Below are 27,177 nucleotides of genomic sequence, written 5' to 3'. Positions count from 1 at the left end.
GAGTAAGCTCTGAGGGTTTATCTTGGACCCCCAGACCTTGCCTGGCAGGGCCCCTCCTCCTCCCACCACCTCCCAAGTCACTGCCCAGCTGGTCCCACACTCTGACCCCCGACCACAGCATGGAGCCAGAGGGATGGCTCCAAGGACCACCTGTGAGGATGGCTCAGGGGCCAGATCCTGGATGTATGAGGTGCACTGTCCCCACTCTGGGACCTAGGGGAAGTCATGGCCTCTCTTGGCCTCAAATTCCTCCTCCATAAAATAGGAATCTCAAGAGGAGTAATAAAGGTACCTACCTTGTGGGGTTGATGTAAGAATCACGTGCAATCCTGCAGTCCAGTCATAGTTCAGTGCCTGGCTTACTCAGTGCTCAAGAATAAATGGTAATGTTTAGAAATTCTCTATAACCAGGGTCCTCAAACTCCAGCCCATGGGCCACTGCCCGTTAGTAAATAAGGTTCACTGGGACACAGCTCCACTCATTTGTTTACTACTGTCTCTGGCTGCTTCTGCTCTATAACAGCAGAAATGAGTGGTTGCAGCAGAGACTGTATGGCTCTCAAAGCTGGAAATATTACTATCTAGCAGAGTTTGCCAAGTCTTGCTCTAGAAGATATATGCAATACAATATTTCAGTTTCCTTTGAGGCAACCCAGTGAGGTCAGTGGTGTCATTGCCCCTCTGTGATAGAGAAGGATTCAGAGGCACAGAGAGGTGAAGTGTCCTGCCCAAGGTCACACAGCTAAGGAAGTGTCACAGCCAGACTTGACCTGGGTGCTTTGGTTAGTAGTACCCACCACTGCTCCCAGGGCTCTCGGGTTTATAATTCCAAAGGTATTATAATTATATTATAATACCAAGCATAAGAGCCCTGAGACCCTAAATAATAGCAATGGCTGCCATTCACTGGGCGCCTCCTAGGAACAAGCGTGGTGCTGGGCCCTGGTGACCAGCAGGGTGGATCTCTCTGGAGTGCTTCCTGTCCAGAGCAGAAATCAGACCACGCAGGATGTTACAGCAGGGAGTGGACAGGTGGCCAGCTGCATGAATGTGTATTTGGGGGCACAGCCTGGTTAAAGGTTATAAGACACCTTGCCAAGGAAGTGATCATCCAGTTGAGACCTGCAAGGCAAGTACAAGTTAGCCAGGCCCAGAGGTCAGGGGAGCTTTCTAAGGCAGAAGACTAGTATGTGGGGAGGCTGAGAGGCCAGACAGAGCTGGGGCCTTCAGGGAAAGGAGAAGGTGGCAGGCGAGGCTGGAAGATGACAGAGGGCCAGACTGTGCTGGCCATGTGGCCATGTGCGGAAGGCTGAACTTTATCCTGAAGGAAGTGGGAACCCAGTGGAAGGTTCTGAGCTGGGAGTGATAAGGTTAGAGGGGGGAACGGATCAGAGGGGTACAGGAACAGAAGCACAGAGACCCGGGGGGGCTTCATCATAGTGACTTCACAGGAAGGGTGGAGGTGTGCTGGCCTAGGCAGCGGCCCTGGGGATGGGAGAAACCAGCTTTAAGGCCTCTCCTCACCAGTTCCACTACACATCTACCCTCCCCAGTGTTCTAACTGCCATCCAGCCTGCCCTCCTCCCAGCCCTTGTCAAGGAACAACCACCACACAATCTTTGTGTTATCTTTCAGTTTCTAGAACTGCCAGGAATATTAAACTTCAGTTCCTTATCTTAGACACCAAGAGATACACCGAGGTGACTATAAACTAGAAACAGTAGAGCGGAGGAAGAGGAGAAGATCAATCAATCAGTTAATCAGTCCATCAGCTTCTGAATGTTCTGCTGGTCCATTCACTTCTTAAGGGGTTCACCACACACATGATCTGTAAACGCTCCTTAATTTGCACCTGGTTACTGTTTCGTGACTTGGTGCAACTCCCCCAAAAGAATTTCACCAGCCTCGAAACTGAGTCAAGAATTAGGGTCAGAACAGAAAAAAGTGGCTCCTTATTTGAGGTCCTTATCTTGGGGTGTCGGGAACTTTGAGGCAAGGGAGATAGCAGCCCCTGATCTAAATTATCCCCGCTATTGAGGCACTTGGCTGGGGAGAAGCCTCTTCCCTGAGCGACGGGGCAACTCCTCTTCCCAACCTCCCCTCTTCTTCTGGAAGAGCTGCTGACGTCTTTTTTCTGCCTATGGAGACGCCTACCACGTGGACTGCATGATGCGGGTCCGCTTGCAGTATGAGAAGACCTGGCAGGAGTGCCTGGCCCGAGTGCAGAAGTGCAAGGTGGGTGCCCCTCCTGGCCCGTCTGAGGAGAGGAGCACAGGGCATGGCCCTGCCCCTCTCCAGCCCGCACCCCCTGCTTTCCCTCCACGCTGGCCTCTGGGCATTCTGAAGCTGTTCCCTCAGCCTGGACCCTCTTCTCCCCAGCTGTTCCCACCCACCCCTCAGTGGCCCCCAGCATGACCTCCTCCAGGAAGCCTTCCCTGACCCCATGGACAAAGTTTCACCCTCTGATCACCTCAGCCTTCACCTTTGACCCTCTGTATCACTTCACTTTATTTATTCAGTGGAGGTCACGTCATGGGAGTTATTTCCAATGCTTCCCTTTTGTAAATAGTGTTGCCACTGGCATCACACCCAACTTCACTCCACCCGCCCACCTCTGTTAGAGGGTGAGACAGCGAGTCCTCTCACAACCCCCTTCAGTTACAATGCCTGGTTTTCTGAGGTGCAAGGACATATTGTGTCAAATGCCCCCTCCCTGCCTCCTTGGGAAGACTGTTTAGATGAAAACCCCCCAAGAGCCTAATCATTTTGAAGATGGTCTAACCTGCCGGCTCTGGCGGTAGGAGTCCCCAAGCCATGAGGGTCTCACCTGTGGGCCCCAAAAAGCTCCTGTTCCTCCATCCACCCCTCATATGTGTGTCTGTCGAGCTCTGGCTCTGCCACCAAGACTCTGAGGTGAGCAGAGTTCAGGGGAGCAGAGCGCTGTCCAGTGCAATGCACGGTGCGAGCGCTGTGGCCTCTGGGGGCTGTGCCACACTCTTGCACCCACTCTCATCAGATCCTACAAGGCCCTGCAGCGTGGGAGTCGCTGGCCCCATCTGGAGATGAGAAGACCAGTTTGCAAAAGGCACAGGGGCTGTCCGAGCCCACAGGGCTCTGCCCACTTGCCCTGTGGCCTTAGGGGCAGTCACGTGCCTCTCAGTCAGCCCTTTAGGGGCGTCAAACTTAAGGAGTAAAGCCTGGAGGGAAACCTTGTGCCCTTGGAGAGCCTCCCCAAGACCACACCCCCAGCGCTCACCACCTCGTCACTCACCCCCTCCCCAGAGCCCCATGGCCCTGTGGCCCGGAGTGCTGACGCCTTGTACCCATGCTCATGGCCCCTGGTTGGGTGCATGCAATGGGTGAATGCTGACGTCCTCATGTACCCCAAGAGCACTCTGAGCCTGACAGAGGGCGCCTGGTGTTCCTGGGCAGCGGCATTGGAAGTATACCACTGGAGACACGTTTTTAATTTGGGGGAGGTTGATTTATTCTAGATTTTGTGCATAAATCAAGTCTTTATTAACATAGAGAGCTGGCTCTCCAGTTGGCATAATTCCAGACAGGAAATGGGAGCCGTGTCTGGCTTACAGCAACACTGAGGCCGTGTAGGATGGTGGTTTATGCCTGTAGGGTCTGCAGTAGGACAGTTCTGAGTTCAGATCCCAGTTCCACCACTTGCCAGGTGTGTGACCTCCAGCAAGTTCCTTCACTTCTGTGAGCTTTAGTTTCCTATCTGCCAAACGGGGCTAATGAGAACACCTCTGGGGGATTCAGTGAACAGGGGCAGCACACAGCACCTGGACACAGTGGGCAGATAAAGCTGGACCATCTCCGCCGCTGTGGGAGTTTCCGCCGAGTTCTCGGGGACGGCTGGGAGGCGATCTCAGGGGGCAGGACCAGCCCTGAGGTGAAGCCCCCATCAGCCCTAAGCCGGGCTCTGCCTTGTTCCTCTCCAGAAGCAGCTGCTGGACTGGAAGGCCTTCACTGAGGAGGAAGCAGAGAGCCTGGTGAGCCCGTCCTTCTTCCAGATGGTGGGAAATCTCCAGAGCAAGGTGGAGGAGGAGCTGGAGGTGTTGGATGTGCGTAACGGGGGACCTGTGCAGCTGGGGAGCAGGATGGGGGCACCCGGGGTGCTGGGCTGTGAGAGGAGTGGGAGCCCAGGGGCTTACAACTTTGCTGTCACTGGTGTGTGCAGCCCCTCGGAGCAGTGCCCCTGTGCCGGGTGCTCCAGGCTCACCCCTTGGTGCCTCAGTCACCCGCGGACTCCGATTGAACAGTCTCGGGCAGTGAGTGCTCCCCGAGCCCTTGCCGAGTCTGGGTGCTGAAGGTCACGAGGAGCAATAAGCCTGCATCCCATGATGCTTAGAGTCTAGAGCAGGGGTCAGCAAACGTTTTCTGTAAAGGGCCAGATAGTAAATATTTTAGGCTCTGTGGGCTGTCAGGTTTCTGGCACAAATTCTCGCTCTGCTGTTGTCACACAGAAGCAGCCCTATGCAATGCAGAAATGAATGGGTATGGCTGTGTTTCAATAAAACTTTATTTATGGACACTGAAATTTGAATTTCATATAATTTTTACATCATTAAATATCTTCTTTAGATTTTCTTCAGCCATTAAAAAATGTAAAATCTGTGCTTAGCTCCCAGGGTTAAACAAAAATAGGCAGGGGGCTATGTTTAGCTCACAGGCCACAGTTTGCCAACCCCAGACCCTAGGAGAGTATAAAAGACACACATGAAAGAGGGAGAGGTGAGGATTTAAGAGTAGACTGTGGTGTTTGGCTCAGGTGCTGAGTCAGGGAATCCAAAGAAGGAGGGATGCCCCAGGCCAAGGTGGGTATGGCCCACCTGATGCCAGGCTGGTGTCTAGGGCGGCACCTTCTTCTCTGTAGGCCCCAAACTCCATCTTCTTCCTGTCAAGGACTTCAGTGGACACAGGGCAGGTCTAGAGATGGGACTTCAGGTCAACCAGTCCGAGGGCATGGTCTTGGACAGACCAGAAATGCTGTCCCAGCAGAGAGGGGACCATGAGCCACGATGTGGCACAGAAGATAACCTTGAGGGATGGTGCCCAGGCAGTGACGGCCAGTGACATGGGCCTCCACTGGCCGGCGAGGGAGCCCCGTGAGTGGGGCTCTTCTCCTCAGCCTGGGCCGGTTGGCACTTAAGTCCCGTTCTCTGGGTTCTGCCACTGCAGAAATCCTTCGAGGCCATGGCGAAGCAGACAGAGCGGCAGAGCTCAGGTCTCTTCAGCTATTTCCAGGAGGCTGTGCAGCTGTGGGAGGTGCATCGGAGCATGCTGCCGATGCAGGAGCTGGAGCTCGAGACGAGGATGGAGCGGCGGCGGCAGAAGCACAGCCGCGAGAGCCAGGTGTGGGCCCGGCATCCAGGTAGCCCCCACGAGGCGTGAGCGAAGGGCCACACCCAGACTGTCAGCTGCCCAGTGGCTCTGCTTGGTGGCCCGTGAACTCAGCCAGCGTTCAGGTGCAAAGCAAAGAAAAAGAACTTCAATCCATACTTCACAACGTATTTTATTTTTATAGAAAAGTTAACTCCAAATATATCTTAGACTCAAATGTAAAACCTCAAGCTATAAAACTTGAGCAGATAGGAAACTGAGGCTCGCCTTGGTCACGGGGCTGCATGGGAGCAGAAGAATCCTGCCAGAGTCAGGTCCGGGTTGTGCGATGGGTGCCGGATCCAGACGTGTCTGTGACGGGGTCTGCGTGAGAGACAGACAGACTGGGGCGCGTGGAGCATCTACCTCTGGCAGTCATCCTGTCCCCACAGGACATGAGCTGGCCCCCAGCCACCTGCCTTCACGCAGTCTAGGGGTGGAGGGGTGCACTCAGCATCTGACGTCAAGCACAACGGGTGAGAAGGAGGGCAAGGAGTAGGTGCCTCTGGAAGGTGTAGCAGGGGCCTGCCCGGGCGGGCTGGGGGTGAGGGACATGTCCCTGAGGAGTCCCATCTAAGCGGGGTCTCCAGGGATATAAAGTAGACAGAGAAGAATGTTCCAGGCAGGGAAAAGAGCCCAAAGGCCCAGAGCAGTGAGAGTAAGGGTGGTGGTACATTTGGTGCCCCTTTTGTAGAAAAGAGCCTGCCCGGGGCACCTGGACCTCAGCTCCAGGGGCAGGGTCTCTGCGTGTCACGTATACTCGTCGAGCTCTGGTAACTCACATCTGCTTCCTTCTGTTTGGGGTGTGGCTTCCAGGCCCAGGAGGCTCACCTCGATAAGCTCTTGGACCAACTGAGGCAGCAAAGCTGTGAGAATACCCTGAAGTTACACCTGGAGAAGGCCAAAGATTTTCTGAAGAATATGAAAAGCAGGTAGGCAGACCAGACTCCAGAAGGGGATGGCCTGGAATTCATATTCAAGATCAGAGGGTGCCTGCCTAGGAGCCCAACCCTATGATGCCTCCAACTTCAGAGAACATTGTGGTTCTTTGCAGCTCTACCCTCAGCCAACACAAAAGGTTTCAGGGAGAACTTTGATCAGAAAAGGTTATGCAGGGAGGTTTCCAGGCCATGTAGTTTAAAGGTCAAGAGCATGGCCCCTCCCCCCACCTTCTTAAATTTTAAAACATACATGCTTTGTTAAAGAAAAAAAAAGTTAACAAATACAAACATGTAGGAAATTCTCCTAATTTCTGCCCAACTCGTCCTTTTTGTGAACATAGACATTTATAAATGTGGATATATATATACACATACAGTGTTTTTAAAATAAGAATTGTTCTATAACTGCAGATATATTTTCATTTTTAAATGACCATCCATTCATTAATATGGATGCTTCATAATGATTTAACCATCCTCCAACTGATTAGCTTTTTAAGACTGGTGCCAATCTCTCAACATTAAAAACAGTTCCCTGTGAACTATCTTGTACTTTTGTGCCTTTGTACAGCTAATTCTGTAAGGACTATTCACAGAAATGGAACTGCACTGCCAATTGACTGCGGTACTTAGATTCAGAAGTACGTTTTAAGGCAAATAAGTAACCCCCTGAACCTTGGTCTTCTTACCTAGGGAACAGATAAAAGTCTGGCCCTTGGGGTTTTGGAGTGCTTGATGGGATGATATAGGTAAAGTTCAAGGACAGAGTTAGTACAGTAGACAGTGTGAACCCATGTTACAACATGCAGAGAACTCTCTCGCATGTGTTTCCTAAATGTTCTACAAAGAGTATGTATTCTTTCTATGATCAGAAAAATAGCAAAACAAACCAAAGACTGTTATTGTAAAAGGAAACCTACGTAGTAGCTCTGCACAGAACTAAACGCCAGGTACAAGCCCACCTCCATGTGGTCCAAGGCATGGCTCTTGGCTGGGGTCTCTCACACCCAGCTGACCCCCCTTAGACAGTGTTCTCACCTCCCTCCCTCCCAGGTATGAGAGTTTTCATGGCCTCCTGACAAAGGAAGTGATGGAGTACCCAGCGATCATACTGAAGGAACTCAACACCTACAGCTCCACCCTCAGCCGACACTTCTGTGTTCGTGAAATCTTTGAACAGGTATGGAAAGAGATACAAAAAATCCCAGCTGCTCACCAAGAAGCAATGGGGAGAGGATGACTTCTAGGTCTTATTTGCCTCAATTTTGAATGCCTCTCTAGGCTGTTGGGAGTTAGAATCTATGTCAGGACATCAAGGAGTGAGAAGCTAAAAGCGTCTCCTAAAGAGACCATCTCTTCTCAGATTAAAAGAGGTTGAAAGGCTCAGAATCCAGGCCTCAGGCTTGAATGGAATTATAATTAAAAGGCTAATTTATGTGACTCTTTGAGTTCCATTCACCCAACTCACCACCGCTGCATAACTCTCCTAAAATACAGCTCTGATGTACCCACTCTCCTGCTCAAAAGGCCCTCACCAGCTCTGCAGCCCCTACCAAACCCAGCCCACAGTCCCTAGATGACCTCAGAGGCCCCCCGCATCTGGTTCCCGCCCTGACTCTCCCTGCTTCAGCAAACTCCTCACTCTTCCTGCATCTGCCACTGCCCCCTGCCCTTCCTCACCCTGCTCCTCTGCTGGGATCCTTCTGTTTCCACACACCCCAAAGCCACCCATACTTCCAGCCACTACCAGTGACAAGATCCCCCCCACTCACTCTGACCCTCATCTCCCCTTCCTCACCCCGTCACCTCTCCTTTCCCTGAATGTGCTTGTACGTTGGTCGCTGTCAAATGCAGGGGTTCAGGGCATCCTACTGGAAGGGGTTTTCTGAGGGGCAGGTGTGCCCTCCTAACTTTCGTCCAGCTTCGACTGCCCTCAGCAGTGTCCTGCACATTATTCAGACACACTGAGTGCTCCCTGGTAAATGCACGAATGCCCGGAGTGTCCTGGTCTGACTCTCCCAGAGTTGGCTCTTTCCCACACACGCACCCAGAGTCCTGCACGGCCAGGGCTGAAGATACTTGTGGCTGACACTGAACTTGGTGAGGGTTTCCTATAGGTGTGGGGTTCCTGACTCCTCAGAGAATCCCTCCCCTCAGCAGGGATCCCTGTCCCAATTGCTCGTAAATGCTTCGTGTGGCACCTGGGTTGAGGTGGAACTCAAGCTGTCAGTGGGGATGCTCACTACCTTTGAGGTCAGTCTGGTTGCCTGGGTTAAAGTGTAGGTGCTACTGTGGTCTCCGTGTCACAGGGAGGACACTGAGCCCGTAGGGTTTAAGGGACTTGCCCAAGGTCACCCAGCTTGTGAGGAGCTGGAATTCAGATCCACCCTTACCCATGGCACACTATATCCACAACTTCACCCGCAGCCTGTGAGAGAGGGAACTTGTAGTGTTGACGAGGGGGCTCCTAGATCCTGTAAATCATGTTCATTCTGCATGTTTGCATCCAGCACTGGTGCAGCAGATTCCTGCCCCTTTGTCTTCATCCCTCCATTTATACATTCTTGTTTTTTGCTCCAGCGCACTACTAAAAATGTGTCAGAATGAGATTTTATTCTGTGATTGCCACTGTGTGATGAAAGCTTTGCTAGCCTGCTTGGGATTAAGGGAAACTGATTGGGAACACCCTGATTACCCCTGTGAAATAAGTGGTCAAGGCCTGCATCAGATGTAGAAGGGGAGGGGCGGGGCCTTTTCCTTAAAAGAAAAGATACGCCCTCAGAAGTGGCACTCTGCTCATTCAGTGTCCGTGTTTTTGCCTTGTAGAACTTGGAGGGTGAAGTCATTTTCCGATTGAGGGCACCAGGTAACACTTTTACAATTCAAGTCTGAGTCTCCCCGACTCCACGCTTGTATATCTGGGGGACTGGGGAGGCCCAATCAGGCTGCATTGGTAACCTGTCTCTTCCTGTGCTTTGGGCTTGGTCATCAACAGAACCACATGAAAAGCAATTCCAGGAGAGAATGAGAAAACTGAGGGGAAAACAGAGGCCTAAAGCAGACACGAGCAAAGGTGAGGAAAGCCTAAGTAGGGAAACGAGTTCCCTCAGGCCGGCGGAAGAGATAGAAGAAGATGGAGAAATCGAGTCCCCCACCACTCAAGAGGTGGCAGTAAGCCCACAGGAAAAGTCTGTACTGAGTGAAGAGATGGATGAGTCCAGAGAGGACTCTATTCCGGGATTAGAAGAAATGCAGGTTGAAAGAGACAGCTCCTTAAAATCACCCCCGAACCAGGCAAACATGATGGTTCATGAAGAAGAAGAGGAGGAGAAGAAGGAAAAGGTGGAGGAGGAGAGGGAGGAGGAGGAGGAGAAGGAGGAAGAGGAGAAGGAGAAAGAGGAGGAAGAGGAAGAGGAGAAAGAAGAGGAAGAGGAGGAGGAGAAGGAAGAGCGTGAGAGTTCATCTATGGATGAGGTAGGCCAGCAGCGGATTCACTCTTGGGTATGGAAGGTGTGCTGTGTTCACTCCGTGTGTCCCTAGTACAAGCTGCGGTCCCCAGTGGCGCAGTCTCCACTGGGGTACATATAGAGAATAACAAATGTATGCACACCTTTTATTTTTGTCAGCAGGGATCCAATTCTTATCCCACAGCAATGCTTTTTAAAATTCACCTTCCTCTGCTCACATCCCATCTTGCAACCTACTCTGAAGTCACCCCTCGACTTTCCTCATCCCTCCCTGGTCCTCCCTCTTTCCCGGCTCCTCTTTATTGTGTAGACCAACTTAGCCTCTCCATTCCTTCTCTCTTCCCATTCTCTGCTTATGTAAGAAAAAAGATCCATATCCAAGTTGGCAGATAGCTCGCCTTAGAGTGCAGGGAAGTAACTCTCATATTAATAAATCTTGTCCTCAAAACACATTCAAACTCACAGAACAGTAATTTGAATTCCATAATCATGAAATTGCAAAAGACTCTTTTCCTCTATTGCCGTGGAAGAATTGGCATATGAGACCTCTTTTTGAACAGGGACCCCAAACTCAAATGCCCACAGGCATGTAATAGAAAAGAGGGCTGGACACGAAGTGTAAAATAGTGCCGCATGAGAGAGACTACTGTCTTAGTCCTTTCCGGCTGCGCTAACAGAACACCACAGACTGGGTGGCTTATAAACAACAGACATTTATTTCTCACAGTTCTGGAGGCTGGGAATTCAAGATCCAGGCGCTGGCAGCTTCAGTGTCTGGTGAGGGCCTACTTCTTGGTTCACAAACGGCTGCCTTTTTTCTGTGCCCTTACATGGTGGAAGGGGCAAGAGCTCTCTGAGATCTCTTTTATAAGGGCACTAACCCCATTCATGAGGGACGGCTCTGCCTACATGACCTAATAACCTCCCAATGCCCACCTACAATTACCAACACACTGGGGATATGAATTTTGGAGGGACATCAACGTTCAGTCAATGGCAGCCATGCAGCCATTATTCACTTCCAGCCAACAATGCCCTGTGGGAATGTAGGCTCAGAATTGCCAGATTTTCTCATTTTTAAAAGAAATCAGAAATCCAGATTTTTAGGTGGAATTTCCCAATTTTAAAAGGCACTGTATGGGCAAAAAGCAATTATAGGCAAGATTTGTCCCACAGGTTTACAACCTCTGATGTCAAGGAACCTGTGGTAGGATCACCAAGTCTGTTTGATGATGCCAAGTCTAAAGTCTTGTTTTCTGCTTAGGTCAGAGCCCAGGAAGAGAGTCTGGGAGCGGTCTCCCACGAGGAAATGGAGTCCTTCACAACCTCCAGTGGGAACACTTACTTTGTCTTCCTGCCCCTGGAACAAGAAGAGAGTAGCAAGAGGCCCCATTCCAACGTTTCTGCCATTCTCTTCAATGACAGTTCCAGTGCCAAGGTCCTAGAACAAGTGATCATTCCGTCCAGACTAGTTTTAGAAATTAAGAAACAGTGAGTAAAAAACCCTTTTATTCTCATTCTCCTTGAGTTTTATTAACAAGGTGAAATAGTATAATGGAAGATTGGACTAGTTTCGATGGAAAAGAAAACACGTAGGTAACTGAGGGTAGAGATGAGAAACACAACACAAAGTAGCAGATGTCCAGGGATTTTTCGCAGTCACAGATATCCTCTGTGAGAGTGAGCCCTCTGCCTTTCCCAGGGTGACTTGCTGGCCTGGGCCTTGTATCAATACATAAGAAACAGGGTTTTCCCTACAAGGTGTTTCTGGGTTCTAGATCCTGGCATGTCTGTTAATATTAGAGTTCATTTTCTTTTCTTTTTTAGGAAAATTATATAGATATAGACCACAGTTATGAGTATATCATATGGTATTTTGCTCTGGTTATGTGACACATTTAATGTAGAAAATTGAAAAAAGTACAATGAAGAATATAGAATAATTTTACCACTGAACATTTACTGCCCCTAACTCCCAAATTTCTTTCTGGTCCTTTATGTTTGAATTTGGAACAAATGTGAAAATTTGCATTTGGCTCTTGGATAGCATTTGCATTGCCCTCCTGATACTATAGTGTCATAGCTAGGACTAACCAGCTAGAGATCACCTGGTTAGTCTACCTCCCATGTTTACATATGGACAGGAGACCAGAGGCAGGGAGTAGAAGGAGTAAAGTCAGGCCTTTGGACTCTATTCTCCTTCACCTCAGCATCATCTCACCTTGAAAATGTCTTCTGACCTGAACCTCATCCTCCTCCTTCCTCTGTCACAGGCCATTGTCTGCCCTCTCCATAGACCAGGGAATGAAGAAAAGCAAGGACCACCATCGGAGCTAATATTTATTGAGAAAGTTTAATACTCTCAATAACTAAGAGAGGGGTACTGTAATTAGTTCATTTTACAGGTGATTCTAGAAACTGAAGCTCAGAATTAATAACTTGGACGAGATCTCTGAGATAGGAAGTAGTTAAATCCAGGATATGAACCTAGACCCTGTAATTCCAGAGTCTTGAACCAAACACTATGCCATCTGGCCTTGGGACCAACCAAAAAAATAGTTCTGTGTTCAACGGATTGGATTTGAATGTTGAAGCATAGCATACATACCGAAAAGTATGGAAATTATGAGCGTATAGCTCAATTAATTTCCCAAAGGGAACACACCCAGTAATCAGTACCCACAGGAAAGACAGCACTACCAACCCCCTTCATGTACCCATCTCGCATCACTGCCCTCCCTTACCCAAGGATAACAAATATTCTAACTTCTGAATTAGTTTTGCTTGTTTTTGAACTTATTTAAATGGAATTACATAGAATGTATTCTTTTATGTCTGGCTTCTTTTGGTGAACATGTGTATATATTTCTGTTAGATATATAACTAAGAGTGGAATTGTTGGGAAATTGACTTACATGTGTGTCCATCTATCTTTTGGTCCATCTGTCTCAGAGGAGATATAACCAAAAGATACTGCCAAAGAGGTTTCAAAAGTGGTTTTGTTTTAACAGTTTACAGCAATGTATGAGAGTTCCAGTTGCTCCACATCCTCACTTGGTTTTGTCAGTAGTTTTTATTTTAGCCATTCTGGTGTATGTGTAGTGGTGTTTCATTGTGGTTTTAATTAGCATTTTCCTGATGAGTAACAATGCTGTGTACCTTGTCATATACTTATTGGCCATTTAGTAATCTTTCTGTGAAATGCCTAGCCAAATTTTTTGCCCATTTTTTTCCTGGTGGATTGCCTATCTTACATCTTATTAATTTATGTGAGTTATCTATCTCAGATATGAGTTTTTTGTTAGTTAAATACATGGCAAATGTTCATCCCCTCTCTATGCTTGCCTTTTTTACTCTCTTAAAGGTATCTTTTGATGAACAGAAATCCTTTTAATAAGGTCCTAGTCATCAGTTTTTTTCACTAGGGTTAGGGTAATTTCTGTCTTATCTAAGATATCTTTGCTTGCCCCAAGGTCATGAAAATATTCTCCTGTGTTATCTACCATAAATGTTATAGTTTTAAACTTTCATAGTTAGATGTACAATTCAACTGGAATTGATTTTTGTTTATGTATGAGGTAGGAGTCAGATTCATTTCTTTCCCATATGGATAACCAGTTGACCCCAGGCCATTTGAGAAGACTCTCCTCTCTCCACTGCTCTGCCAGGCCTCACATCACCACCTCCCCCTGATTGATTACTGTAGCTTTATATTAAGTCTTATTATCTGGTGGTGTAAGTCCTCCAACCTTGACGTCCTCCAAGATTGTTTTGACTATCCTTGGCCCTTTGTATTTCTATATAAGTTTGAAATCAGCCCATCAGTTTCCGAAAGAAGGCATTTGCCGAGCTTTTAATTGTTACTGTATTGGATGTGTAGATACATTTGGAGAGAACCAACATCTTAACAATATATAGCCAAGAAAATCACTCTACATTTTAACAGGATGAAATAATAAACTGGGAAGAATATTTGCAACTCACATCTCAGTCAAAGGACCTTATGTTCCCAATACATAAAGAGATCCTAGAAATTAATAAGAAAAAAGGCAACTACACACTAGAATGATGGACAAAAGATATTAATGTATAGTACACAGAAAAAGAAATTTAATAGTCTTAAACACATGAAAATATGTTCAATCTCAGTCATAATATGACAAAATTGTCAAATTCAAGAGTTTGACAATACATTCTGAAGCTATGGATAGATAGGAACTTTTATTCATTGTTGATGGGAGTTCAATTTGCCTTGCAACAGAAGCAGTTTGGCCGTATCTACCAGATCCACAAATGTATTTCAGGCTTTGATTCAACAGTTCCTTTTCAGGGAATTTATCCTATAGAAATTGTTCTACACTTGACATATGTACGAGGTTATTCATTGCAGTCTTCTTTGTAAGAACAAATGGTTGGAAACCACCCAATGTCCTTTAACAGGGGGTCTGGCTAAATGAATGATGGTCTACCCAAACAAAGAGATACAATGTAGTGGGAAATAAAATAAGGAAGAAGGAGTAGAAGGGGGAAGCACTTTAAGTATCAGTGTGGAAAGATATCTCCCTGGTCACAGTTGCTGACCCTCGCTGGTCTCTCCCTTAGGCTTCGAGCTGGCTTTTTTGAGCACTTAGAGAAGTGGTTTGACCAATGTGCCCTCAATGCCCGGGTCATCGTGGCCACCAAGATTGATGAGCTGGATTCAGAACTGGAGCTGCGTCTGCACCTGCACCAGCCAAGAGCCCAGCTCATTGAAAAGGACATCCACAACGTCAGGGCAGGTACTGCAGACCCCCGGTGTCTGTGCCATTGCAGCCCCACGTTCATTAGCAGCTTGTACCACACAATGCTTAGCATGTTGTCATCATACGTTGGAAGATGTGCGTGAGGGTTCGTACCTCCCAGGTTGGCAGAGAAGGTTGTACTCAGAATCCTCATTTAAGGTTTTTTTAAAGAAGGTGTTAGATGCTGAAGTGAAGAGTATTGTCCTATTTTAGCTTTGTGGATCCCAGATATGCTCACACACCTGTCAGACACACACCTGCATGGCAGATGCCCTAGAGGCAAGCCTGTAGTTCAGGAATCAGAGCTAACAGGCTCAACCTGTCTAACTGTGGGATTCTGGGCAGGTTACCTGACCTCTCTGTTCCCTTCCTAACCTGCAGAGGGCATGCTGCTGGTGGTAATTAACTCTCCTTGAAATGGTACAGTGAGGAATCATGAGCATCTGGCATAAGCCAGAACCTCCAAAAGTGGTAGCCATTGTTTTCAGCTTATAATTTTTAACACTTGAAAAGACATGCCATTTCTCTCTAAGGCAGAGGGCTCCATTAATTGGAGGGAGGGCAATTTTATTTGGATCCTTCAACGGCTCCCGTCAGGTTTTTACTCGAGTCACACTTTAAGCTCCATTATTGACCCTGAAAGCTTCCAGAGAGCCCCCACGTGACCCCACCCAGCCTCCTATTGCCTGGAGCAGCGAAAGAGTGTGGACTCCAGAGGCCCAATGCTTGTGGCCTTGGGAGACCAGCTTGACTTTTGGAACCTCGTTGTCCTCATATGGGAAATGTGTGCATTAATTATAAATATAAACAAAGATGCTCCCTGAAGGCTGGTTTCCTCCCCCTTCCCTGGCTCCTGGCCCAGTGCATAATGTGTAAAACGAGGCTGGAGAAGCAAAGCCCCAGAATCCCACCATTGGTTTTTGGCAGAGCTGAGACCACAGCGCTTCCTCCACTCCAGGAAGTAGGAGGTGAGATGAGGTGAGCTGGGGCTCTCTGCTAACTCTAAAGGCCTATGATGGAGCTCTTGAAGTCCATTGTAACTGAGGCTCATTGGAAATGAGAAGCCACTGATATAAAGGGACACATGCCAACTGCCCAGCTTTGTGCTGGCTATTTTCTCCCAGGCCCTCGCATCAAGATCCCTGCCCTCCCCAACACCCATCCCACCTGCTCCTGGGGTGGGAGGTGCTCTCCGTCTCCCAGGCTTTGTTCCTGCTGCAGGCAGGGTAACTCCACCAGCAGGCACCTCCCTGATCACAGCCGGCCAGATCCTCCTCTCCAGTTACAGACCCAGGGCTGTCTCACATTGGCCTCCCTGAGATCTGTGTCCATTCCCAGGCCAGGCCCCGGGGAGGGCAGTGGGGACAGGATAAGGGACCTTGGCCTGAAAGGTTCCTGCTCTGCAGCTGGCCCGGGAGAGGCACATCACTGTCCAGGAAAGCGCTGTCCTGAGCTGACTTGAGATCCTGGAGGGCCTCATCTCCCCTTGTCCCTTTCCAGCCGAACTCTTGCTTCACCAAGAGCGGCTGGACAGCCACTGTGCGGGGGTGATGGAGACGCTGAGGAAGGAGAGGATGATGTTCTGCCAGTTCCAAGAGGAGCAGAACATGAGGAGCAGAAACTTCCGGCGCAAGATTTACGACATGGAACACATCTTCTTGAACGCCACCAAGAGCCAGAAGTAAGGGCACCAGGGGTCTCAGCTGTAGCCTCGTGGCCCTAGAATCCCAGCCAGGTGGCTGTTCTCAAAGGAGTGGTTCCCCCACCCCCTGTGGATAATAGAAGGGTCAGGGTTTCCAGAAGGGTTTTCACCTCTTCACAAGGGTGCAACTGTATGAAGCATCTGGCCGGGGGCTGGGCGCTGGGGGTGGGGGAGCAGCCGAAGAGAGAAAAGGGTGCCTGTGGTCAGAGTGCAGGGGTGCAGATGATGTGCCCTGAAACGTCCGTGGTGGGAAAGACCGCTCCTATCAGGAGAAATCAGGAAGAGCTTCCTGCAGGAGGCCCTCGGGCCTGGGATGGAGAAAGGTGGGGAGGGGGCAGGCTTCTCCCGTCGGAGAGGAGCACTGGCCCAGCTCGAGGTGGGGATGCCCTGCTCTCAGGGCAGAGTGAGGGGTCCGGGAGGCCCCTCAGGGATTTGAGGTGAGGCTGCGGTGTGCCCAGGGAGGCCTGCGTCAGGTCACCGGTGAGGAGCCCTCACAGGTGTCTGTACCGTGGTCAGGTGCACAAGAGGCAGCTGGTTAGGGTGGACTTGGGTGTAAAGAGGAAACCTGCAGCCTGCTCTCTCAGGAAGTCCCGGGCTCCAGGAGCCACGTCTGTGGGAGTGAGTTCGAGAGAGCGGGTGGAGGGAGGAGGGGGCGGAGCCAGTAGGACCTGGGGATTCTCTTAGCAATCTGGTGGCAGGGGCCGGACAGAGGAGAGGGCTGCCCTCTGGTCCAGCTCACTGAGAGCCCCACACGCACTGGCATCGTGAACTTCCTTCTAAGGCCTCTTTTTCTACCCAGAGAAGACAGGCAGTGGTTCTGGTGACCCCACAGCTGGGCATGGCATGTGGAGCTCAAGCCACCTCCCAGGCCGCCCACCCGTGCCCAGGTCACCACCCTGCCCTCCCGTGTCCCCCAGGCTGGTCACTCTCAGCAGCACTCTGCACCGGGAACTGCTCAGCTACGTCGACGTCTTCCAGGTGTCCCTGCGCAGCTTCCGCCAGTACCTGGAGGAGAGCCTGGGCAAGCTTCGCTACACCAACGTTGAGTTTGTCAGGCACTGCAGGTGAGAGCCAGCATCTGGGGCCTCTGTGGGCCACTGGGCTTTCTCTATCGAGAGGTGGTCTTGTTTGCCCCTCCATTTTTTAATAGGGACAAAATATCCGTAACATAAAATGATCCATTTTAACCATTTTAGGTGTACAGTTCACTGGCATTAAGTACATTCACACTGTTGTGCAACCATCACCACCATCCATCTCCAGAACATTTTCATCCTCACAAACTGAATCTCTAAACACTAACTTAAACACTAACTGCCCATTTTGCCCTCCCCCAGCCCCTGGGAACCACCATTCTATTTTCGGTCTCTATGAATTTGACTACTCTAGGGACCTCATAGAAGTGAAATCACACCATATTTGTTCTTTTGTGTGTCTGTTTTCTTCACTTAGCATAATGTCTTCAATGCTCATCCATGTCACAGCATCTGTTAGAATTTCATTCCTTCTTAAGTCTCAGTAATATTCCATTGTGTGGGTGTACCACATTTTGTTTATCCATTCATCCCTTGATGGACATTTGGGTTGTTTCCCTGCTTCTGTCCTTGAGTTACCTGCATTTGTTTTTCCATGATCTTGTACTTTTAATCTAAAGCCTTGTCAACCACAGTATTTGGACTGGGTGGAAAGGTTCAGGTCTGATCAGTGGCTTTTATTTCTCCCCAATTATTTTCAGATTGTTCTCAGAGGGAGGCAACTTTTCTTCTGAAGAAATTGACTCACTGTGTCATCGACTGGAGAAGGAAGCTGCCCGGATAGAGTTTGTTGAAAATTTAATCATGATCAACATGGAGAAGATGGAGAGCGAGTACCTGGACCAGGTGAGAGGGCCCCACCACGACCTCTAGCCAGGCTCCCCTGATACCCGCTTACAAGGTGGTTGCCTTGCTCACTGCCTGATAGGCTGGTCAAGCCCCCTTTCCAACCATTAACTGAGCCTGTCCCCCTCTGCTTCTAAAGTCCAAAAGTTCCAAATTAAGCCCCACTCCTTTACTTTTTCTCTTTCTTTAAGGCTAACGATGTCATCAACAAGTTTGAAAGTAAATTCCATAACCTGTCTGTGGACCTTATTTTCATAGAGAAAATCCAGCGGTTGCTGACAAATCTACAAGTGAACATCAAGTGCGAGGTAGGACAGATTCAGTCTTCATCTGCCCCATGGGACTTGACGTTTATCACACACACCTGCATGCCAGGCACTGTCCCAGGTGCTGGGGGTACTGGTGTGGTCTCTGCCCCACGGGACTTGCACTCCAGCCAGGAAGTCAGAGATTAAATCGTAATAGTTTCTAACATCCACTGAGTTATTATGCACCATGCAGCCTGCCAGTGGGCTTATTTTGATTAACTGTTTGAGTCCTCACAAGAGCTGTGAGGCAAGTACCATTCTTATCCCCATTTTAGAGATAAAGAAACTGAGGCAGAGAGTCATTAAGTGACTTAGGGCAAGAACACAGAGTTCTTAAATGGTGGAGCCAAAATGTGAACCCAGGTCTGACTGACACCAGAAATTCAGGCCTTAACCATGCCAGGCCATCTGTGCTACAGAGGCCATGAGGGCTGTGTGAGGTGCGTGGGGACGCAGAGGAGAGGATTTCACCTGGACTAGGAAAGTGGTGTTTCCCAAGGCTTGATGGCGAAGGAAGAGCCAGCCAGGCAGGAGGGTGGGGAGCAGTGTCCTGGAGAGATCGTGAAAAAAATCCTGGGGAGCTGGAGCCAAGGGGAGAGAGAGCTCGAGCAAGAAAAAGTGGGGAGCAATGAGGCTGGAGCGGGGGCCGGGTCAGCAGGGCCGTGTGAGCTGGGCTCCTGGTGCTGGAGTGAGGGTGAGGGCAGTGGGGACAAGGGAAGGGTGCTATTTATTACAATTTTTTAAGCTGTATAATCTTGAAAAGTTTCTTCAAAAACATCACTTTGATGGTTTCTCTCTTCCGAATGGGTTGCCATTTTTACTTAACCATTCCTTTTTGGAGGAACATTTGGTGGGTTTCACTTATTATATACACAATGGTGTGTTAGACATGCTTGCACTGGAAACTCTGATGATGTCCATAGGGTGCCTCCCAGAGCTGGAATTACTGGGTTAGAGCATGAATGTTTTAAGGCTCTTTGTACTTTTCAGGTGGCTTGTACAGACATCCCCTCACCAATAGGGCATGAGTGTGTCCTCCTAATGCCCTCAACCAGTACTGCACGTTGCCAGTTTTATTTTTAAAACTTACTATTTGACAGTAAAAAAAAGTCCTTTAAATTTGCATTGATCGAGTTTCTGATACGACTGTGCATTTTTCCCCCTGATTTCATTTTTTCGGTACTTAATCCACCTCTCAGATAATGATTTGCGGAACATTTTCTTGATCAAAATAAGTATTCTAGAAACAAATCTCAGAACCTCTGGTTTTTCTAGGTGGCAAAATCCAATTTGCAAACAGATGGATTAAATTCTTCTCTGGAACAGCTTCAAAGCAAGGTACAAATGTGCCGAAGCTCAAGGGGAGATGAAAAAGTAAGTGCTCAGTGGATACTAAGCTATGAATAGTAAAGATGCATCAGGCCAGAATCGTAAACCGGAAATAAACTTACATCTGTGGTCAAGATTTCTCCACTACCAGCGGGGCCTCTGAGTCTTCCTACTTAACCCCTGTTTTATTCAATGGAATTAAGGACGAGAAGAGAAAACAGCCATTGCCCCCGGCCCCTAGCACCTCCCAGGCAGGCATCTCGAGGCCAGTGAGCACAGGGGCTTGAGTCTGGCCTCCCTCCCCCTCTAATGTCACCAGGCCTCCCTCCCTGTAATAGGAACACAGCCCTGGATGAATAACAGAGGCAGGACTCTGCCCTCTGAACAACCACCTTTTGTTTGATTTTCCTTTTGTTTTGACCATTGCACATAAATTGGTTACTTCCATTTTCTGTGTATAAGCTGTGGAAAGTCCAAATTGTAGCGAAGTCTGGGAGAAGCGAGGTTCCAGGTGCCTGCCAGGCCCTGACCAGCGTAGCGGGTCTCTGCGTGTTTACGTTGCTGACTTGCTTGTTTTTCTGCTTCTAGTGCATGTCTCTGTCCCTCGTGCCACCTGCACCCTGGCCACTCCAAGTAATCTTTTCTCCACAGTTCAACCAGGCACTCGAGAACCAGATGTCCTGGCCAGGGGTTCTGTCTTCCATTTCAGTGACTAAGTTGAGGTTTTATTGTTATTAGCACTGAGAGGACATTTATTTTTCTATCTTTACTGCTTTTTCTTGCATAGTTACATGTGCTTGGTGAAAAAAGTTTGAACATCCACGAAGCACAGAGTGGAGGTCCCATGTAACCTCTTGTGTTTTCGTGCAGATATTTCTACACATACACGGGGGGAGCAGGGGAAAACCAGCTTAATCTGCTGTGACCCCTTCTGCAGGCCCTTTAGGGACAACTCTGTCTCTTCAGAGCAGAAGCATTTGCTCTCCCACATTTCCTCACTTCCTATCTGATGTGTCAGGGCACTGGGCAGGGTACCTGGGGGCTTGCACAGACCCTGGCATGGGGTGGGGAGCATGAGCTTGAGCGGGCGGGTGGTCCTGTGTTGGCAGAGGACACTGGTTGGACACTTCTGCCGGGTGGTGATCAGGAGATGGAAGCAATGCATCAGATGTTCGGTGAAGGCGGTGGGGACCAGGGAAGGGTGTGGCCAGGGCCGTGTGCTCAGTGCCACGTTAAAGAAGACCTTCTGGCTGCTGGGTGCAGAAAGGCAGGGAGGCAAGTAAGAATGAGGCAGAGTGCCAAGACCAAATAGTGTCACCACTCAAGACTCCAGCAGGGACATGTTCCAATCCCGGGGTTGAGCGGCAGGGGAATGGGCGGGATTCAGGGTGCATTGGAAATGAAGGGAGTGGGAAGAGGCCAAGGCGCCACCTGGCCTGGGTCATCCAGTAGGTCAGTGAGCCATTCAGGGAGCAATGTGTGGGGACTACTGAGCGCTGTGCGGGCTGCTTGGGGAAGGTGAACATCCTCACGGGTGCTTCCCTGCCCCCTGCAAGGTATGGTCTGTGGGACTGTTGCTCCAAGGGGTCATGTATTTGACGTATTTGATCTGATAGCCAGATCACCCTCCAGAAAGGCTGTGGCCATTTCACTCCTCACACCCTCACCATCTTGGGCCAAATATTTCCTTCTACACGAAGAGCATTAGAACTAGAAGAGATCCTAAGGAACATTCTGTGTCCCCATCACACTGATGGGGAGACTAAGTAGAGCAAGTTTAAATCCTTTGCCCAGAACAAACCCATAGAACCAGGAATAGAACTCCCGATGCCCCATCAGGGAAGGATCCACTGCTGCAGTGGAGCCGCCTGAGAGAGCCAGCCCAGGGCTCCCCACTCCCACAGGGCCCTCCCTGCAAGTGAGGGGCCTCCATGGAGCCAAGAGGTGTCCTTGCCAGCCAGCCGGTTCCTGCAGTTCACATGGAGTCAGCCTGCCTGCCCGCAGCCTGCTTCCTGTGGCTTTTTTCCCCCATGTTCGCGCTAGATAGTGACCACAGAAGACCTCCTTGGCCTTGTTCGAACTTGGAAAGAAAAACTGAGCCCGAGGATTCAGTATCTCAACTGCAAGCTGGACATGGTATCCGTGACTCAAGTGGTCTTTACCGTAAGGAACGGGATGGGGCGGCCGTGGGGAAGAGCGGCTGAGCTGTTGGGTCCGGGCTCCCAGGAAACCCGCAGGGTTCAGCAGAGCCCAAGGCAAGAAGATCTCCCAGGCCACTGCTGGACGTCAGGCCTGCTGGGATGCTTCGGAAAGGCCACAGGCTGTGGAGTCAGATCTGGGTTCAAATCCCAGATGGGTCACTTCCCTGCACTGGTCTCTTAGGCGACCCCTCACCTCCCGGCAGCACCTCCTCCCGCCATCAGGGCCCACCAGCTCTCAGGGCAGCCTCACCTCTCAGCCTCTTCCTTCCCACCCGCTGCCATGAGCAGCCACCGGCTTCTCCCCACCCCACCCCCCGTGGCCTTGTCCAAGACCCCCGTCTCTTGCCCGCATGGCTGCCCTTATCCTCTCACTTCCCCCATGATCCATTCCCGGAGCTGCAGCCAGACCTCATGCTGGACAAGGCCAGTCTGCCCGTGTCACTCTTCTGCCCTTGGGATAAAATCCAGACCCTTTACCTAGACCTGCGCAGCAACCTCCTTCAAGGTCTGCCCTCCGTGGGCTCTTCATTTCTCTGGCCCCCCTAAGAGGTCTCTTCCCCCAGGCCTTCTCTCACCCCCTGGCTTTGGTGGCATGTCCCACTTCCCCATGAGCCCCCAGACCATGCAGTGAGGTCTCCCTTTTAGGAGCCGTCTCCCCTAGATGGTGCGCCCCAAGAGGGCAGAACCTGTCGCCCTCACCCCACCCTCTCTCACCAAGCTTTCAACACCAGAGGTGCTCACAGCTGCCAGAAGGGCTGTGACAGAGCCAATGGTAGCATAAGCGGACACCCCTCAAGTTCTGCTCTGGCCACCCTCAGGTCCTGCCTCTCACTGCCACACTCTGAACCAGCCCTTCCTTCTTTGGGGAGGCTCTTCCCGCCGTGCCACTAGCACTAAGCTTCCATCACACCATCAGTACTGCGCCCCACGAGATGAAACTTAGGAGTCCAGCTGGAGTCCTTCCCTTACGGTGCTGACAGTCTAGCACTGAGCCAAGATGCAGGATGAAATAGGGGACAGTTCAACTAAGCACTCGTGGTGGGCCGCCACTTCCACCCTTTCTCTAAGGTCCAACTCGAGGTGGAGGTGGCCACTCACTCATCCATGCACGCATTCACTCACTTGTCCGTTGGTCAGAAACACCGCCTGGGCACATCTACAGGTGGCCTTACAGGTCTGTGACCCTCAGCCTCAGGGAAGACACTGGAACTTCCCCTTGATAACACTGGCCCCATTTTTGACCATTTATCTGTGGTCAAATAAATGTCTTGTCTCTCTGACCAGACTGTAAGCTCCATGAGAGTAAGGGTCACATGTGGCCTCTTCATCCTGTGTCCCATACCCAGGCAGAGGCTTGCAGAAAGCAGGCACTCAAGAAACATTTTTGAAGCATGCACGTGTGAATGAATGAATGAATAGTCCTCTGAGGTAGATATGATCACTGCTATTTCACGGAAGGGAAAAGGGGGGCTCAAAGAGGTCAGGCAGCTGGCCTCCAGCCACAGCACCTGGGCAAGGTGGTGCTGGGACGGGAAACCCAGCCTGCCTGCCTGCCTGCCACCCACACAATCGGGCCCTGAACTTTGGCCTGCAGGACAACATCTTGACCAACCTGGAGGTAGAGAGTGACATCCTGGTGTCTTCAGAAGCCCATGAAGAAGAGGCCAAGGTAGACGTGGTCACCCCCGAGTCCTTCACCCAGCCAAGCCGCGTGGGGAAGTCCATGATTGAAGACCCAGCTGTGGAGGTGGTCAGGAGGATCCTGCAGTGAGTGGCCTGCGTGTGCTCAGGGGGCCCTGAGCCTTCGGGAGCCAGCCTCCATGTGAGCCCACCCTTGACAGCTGTGACCTTGTGCGGGGGCTTCTCCTCTCAAAGCCTCAGCTTCCTCCTCTGAAGTGGGGCTCACGATTGGGCAGACTCACGTGGCATCGTGGGCTAACTGGGATGGTGCCCGGTGCCTGGCCTGAGCCGTGCTCGTGGTCACTGGGGAAAAGCTCACATCCTTTCCTTTGGTTTCAGATTTCCTGACTCAAAATGTCCAACCCAGCAGTGTGACAAAGAGCGGTCCCAAACAGGTAGAGGCAAACAGGTCTCAGGGCACCGGTGGTGGGGCGGCTGGTGGTGCCACCCAGCCCCATGTCACCTTGGACCCTCTGTTCTTGTCCTGGGTGCTCGTCACCCAAAGGCTTGAAGCGACTCCGGAACCGGGCAGAGCGCTCCGTGAAGAAGGGCTTGTCCACTGCCAGTGCCACTTTGGCAGCGAGGTAGAAAGGCTAGGCTGCCTGCGATCTCCCCTCCCCAGACCCCACCCCGCCACCCTTTACCAGACCATGTCCTCAGAGTGCACCTCCTGTGCTCACAGCCCTGACTCCAAGGGACCCCACGAGGGGCCGCCTCTGACACGGGCTTTAGACTGGTCTGTGCTCATCCCCGCCCAGTGGCTTGGCTCGCATGGCCTCCCACCCTGGGAACCTGTCCGGGAGTTGGGTGGTTTTCCACGGTATTGTTTGGCTTCCTGGATTGCCACTAGAAGTAGCGATCTGTCCTCCTGCAAGTCTGATTTCCTCAGGCCGGCTTCCTGAGTTTTTTATTGTAGCTAAGGGGTTGGTGTCCTAGGCAGGTTGTTGCAGCTTATGGGCCAGAGTTCTCTATTTATATATGGTCCAGCTGTTGTCCATTTGTATATTCAGTCTCTCAGTGGTTACCAGTGAAGTACATGTTGCTAGGGCTGCCAGATAAAAATTCAGGATGCCCAGTTAAATTTGAATTTCAGATGAACAGCACATAATATTTTTAATATTATATATGTGTGTCCCGAATATCGCATGGGATGTTCACTAAAAATTTCTCATTGCTTATATGAAATTTGAGTTCTTTTTAAAAATTTATTGTTGTATAGTTGATTTACAGTGTTGTATTAAGAAATTCAAGTTTAACTTGTATTTTTATTTGAAAATTTGGCAACCCTACATGTGGCTCAACCTATTTTTCTTTGGGTCCTCACCATAGAAAAGGATACAGATTTCTGTGCCCAAGCACCTCCGTCCCTTACCCACTCTCGGCAGCCTTGTGTGGGTGTTAGTGGTCAGGGCTTCAGCCCCGCGATAAGGCTGTCTCCAGAGCTGCCGAGGGGGAGGGAGCACCTCGAAGCGCGGGGCCGCACAGGCAGGCCCGGGTGGGGCTCACGCAGGCTCAGATCTGCCTGTGTTTATCTCCAGCCTCCAGAGCACTGACCCACCTTTGCCCCCACAGCATCACACGGTATGCCAAGCCCAACAGACTAGATAGAAAGTACCAGGTGCTCGGAGACAAGCCACCTCCTCCGGCAGAGTAAGTGCCAATGCCATGTCCTTTAACTCCATTTTAACCTGTCATCTTTGTCAGGGGGCAGCTAAATCTAACTCAGCTAAGGGAAATAGGAAGTAGGGGGCAGAGCAGGAGAGGTCGGCAAGGGGATGGGTAAGGGTCAAGATTGGTTTGTCTCAGCCTGACTCACCCAAATTTATTGAGAGATATTTCCACCAAATTTAGACGTTCACCAAGAAGACAGTCTTCTTTCCTTTGAACAATAAGTTCATTTCTATTCAGTCACCTTTTGTTCCTTGAGGGCCAGCTGAACCGTCTACTGAGACTTGGTAGTAGGGCAGCCAGTCAAGGGGCTTTCTAGACGTTGGGCCTGAAGCACCCAGAGTGGCCCACTCGGGAGTAGCTCCTGGCATTCCAGTTGCCCATCACCTGACTCCAGCTGGCAGGGCTTCTTTGGATCCTGGAGGAAAAGCCAGCTACAGAACAACTTCTAGTCCCAACAGGGACCTAGATAGTCAGGTTTCAGCTCTCAGTGGAGAGTTGTAGCCAGATATTGAAGGAGACTAGAAGAATTGAGATTTGGTAAGAACTGACAAAACGTACATGACAGCAAGATCCATGCCAGTTTCCAGGGAGGTCACGAAACCTCAAAGCCAATGAATGGGGACAGAATCTACTAATCACGAGAGAGTGCTATAGTTTCCCACTGAAACATAAAATTTATGTCGCCCTTCTTTTTGATTCTTGTTTACAAAACAAGTCTGGTCTCATTAGCTTTGGCCTGATTATTTACATAAGTGCAGCAAGCATGGTGATTGACCACCTAAACTTTTTACATTTGCGTTGCTGGAACTTTTCAAAAAGAATCTCAGATTAGACTCTTAAAAGCCTCTTGAAGCCAAAAAGACGAGTCAGATTTCACCTGCAGTACCTATAGATTTGGGTGAAAGCCTCTCTTCTTGAGGTCCCCACAGTACCTTAAGGTTTTCCTTACTCACCTGTGAGGCTGGGAACCTCATAAGCCAGGTGCCAGGTGTGTTTTCCCAAGAGGGCTCTGAAGCATTGTCTCCATGAAGTCAACCTTAGTTTCCTGAAACTGTTTGGTCATATCTGATCCTATACATCGTTGTCCATGTGACATTTCAGTCAAAACCTTGGTTATACATCAGTGTTTCCAATTACATCCTGTTACAAGGAGGACAGCTTTTTGTTGAATTCACACAAATAATTATATTGCCATAATAAGTATACTTAACAAGAGTTTCTGAATTCTAGAGTGCATATGAGCGGGTGAAACATCCAGCCTGTTTCAAATTAGCCCTTTTTCCTCTTTAGCCTCAGGCAGTTGCTTTCAGGAGTTCCTCCGTCCCTTGAGATCCCTGATGGGGACAGGACACCTGAATTTAGTTCAAGCGACTGTAGCAAGTTGAGGGCTGGAGTGGGAAGGGAAAGGTCTGGCAGGGTGGACGGACGGACAGAGGAGATAGGGCTATGAAGGGGTCATATCAAAGGAAACCAGGGAACAGAAGGGAAGGTGGAAGGTGGCAAAAGGAGGAAGAAGGAGCATAGGCGTTGGCGGGGAGAGAGGTCTTAGAGGGGGTCTCCCCTCCAGTTTGGGGAGATCTTGTTTCCCCAGGAAGCCAATGAGGTTCCAAATTATCCTTAGTAAAATCACGCCAGGAAAAAAAAAAAAAAATCACGCCAGGGTCATGAATCACTCAGTGGAAAAGTATTTGGGAAAGTATACTGAAAGCATGCAGAGGAGCCTAACGTTTGCTCGAGGGGAGAGTTTTTGTCAAGGTCAACAGACAGCAAATTACTTTTCCAGAAAGCAGTTGGGAAAGGTATAGTGAAGGCCATAAGTT

The 27,177-nt window shown here is 49.9% G+C and overlaps 1 protein-coding gene across 9 annotated transcripts in view; it reads left to right on the top strand.

Annotated features, from left to right (window-relative positions):
- CCDC180 (coiled-coil domain containing 180) overlaps window positions 1-27,177 on the top strand; it is a 55,555-nt gene that overhangs the window by 15,686 nt on the left and 12,692 nt on the right. For 6 of the 9 annotated variants that reach the window (XM_082468546.1, XM_082468547.1, XM_082468543.1 and 3 more), the window contains 19 exons: window positions 2,147-2,235; window positions 3,957-4,079; window positions 5,197-5,370; window positions 6,214-6,329; window positions 7,392-7,518; window positions 9,165-9,204; window positions 9,334-9,812; window positions 11,070-11,296; window positions 14,408-14,583; window positions 16,087-16,267; window positions 17,206-17,352; window positions 18,024-18,168; window positions 18,360-18,476; window positions 19,752-19,850; window positions 21,849-21,968; window positions 23,601-23,773; window positions 24,026-24,081; window positions 24,192-24,270; window positions 25,259-25,336. In XM_082468546.1, the coding sequence (XP_082324672.1) occupies window positions 2,147-2,235; window positions 3,957-4,079; window positions 5,197-5,370; window positions 6,214-6,329; window positions 7,392-7,518; window positions 9,165-9,204; window positions 9,334-9,812; window positions 11,070-11,296; window positions 14,408-14,583; window positions 16,087-16,267; window positions 17,206-17,352; window positions 18,024-18,168; window positions 18,360-18,476; window positions 19,752-19,850; window positions 21,849-21,968; window positions 23,601-23,773; window positions 24,026-24,081; window positions 24,192-24,270; window positions 25,259-25,336 (2,746 nt within the window). The remainder of the gene's footprint in view (window positions 1-2,146; window positions 2,236-3,956; window positions 4,080-5,196; window positions 5,371-6,213; window positions 6,330-7,391; window positions 7,519-9,164; window positions 9,205-9,333; window positions 9,813-11,069; window positions 11,297-14,407; window positions 14,584-16,086; window positions 16,268-17,205; window positions 17,353-18,023; window positions 18,169-18,359; window positions 18,477-19,751; window positions 19,851-21,848; window positions 21,969-23,600; window positions 23,774-24,025; window positions 24,082-24,191; window positions 24,271-25,258; window positions 25,337-27,177) is intronic. The other 3 variants (XM_082468548.1, XM_082468544.1, XM_082468545.1) reach the window with 3 other exon arrangements.

This window comes from Balaenoptera physalus, assembly GCF_965194825.1.
Source record: "Balaenoptera physalus genome assembly, chromosome: 7".
NCBI lineage: Eukaryota > Metazoa > Chordata > Mammalia > Artiodactyla > Balaenopteridae > Balaenoptera > Balaenoptera physalus.
Note: the sequence above shows the minus strand (reverse complement) of the source record. Positions and strands in the feature narration are given on the sequence as shown.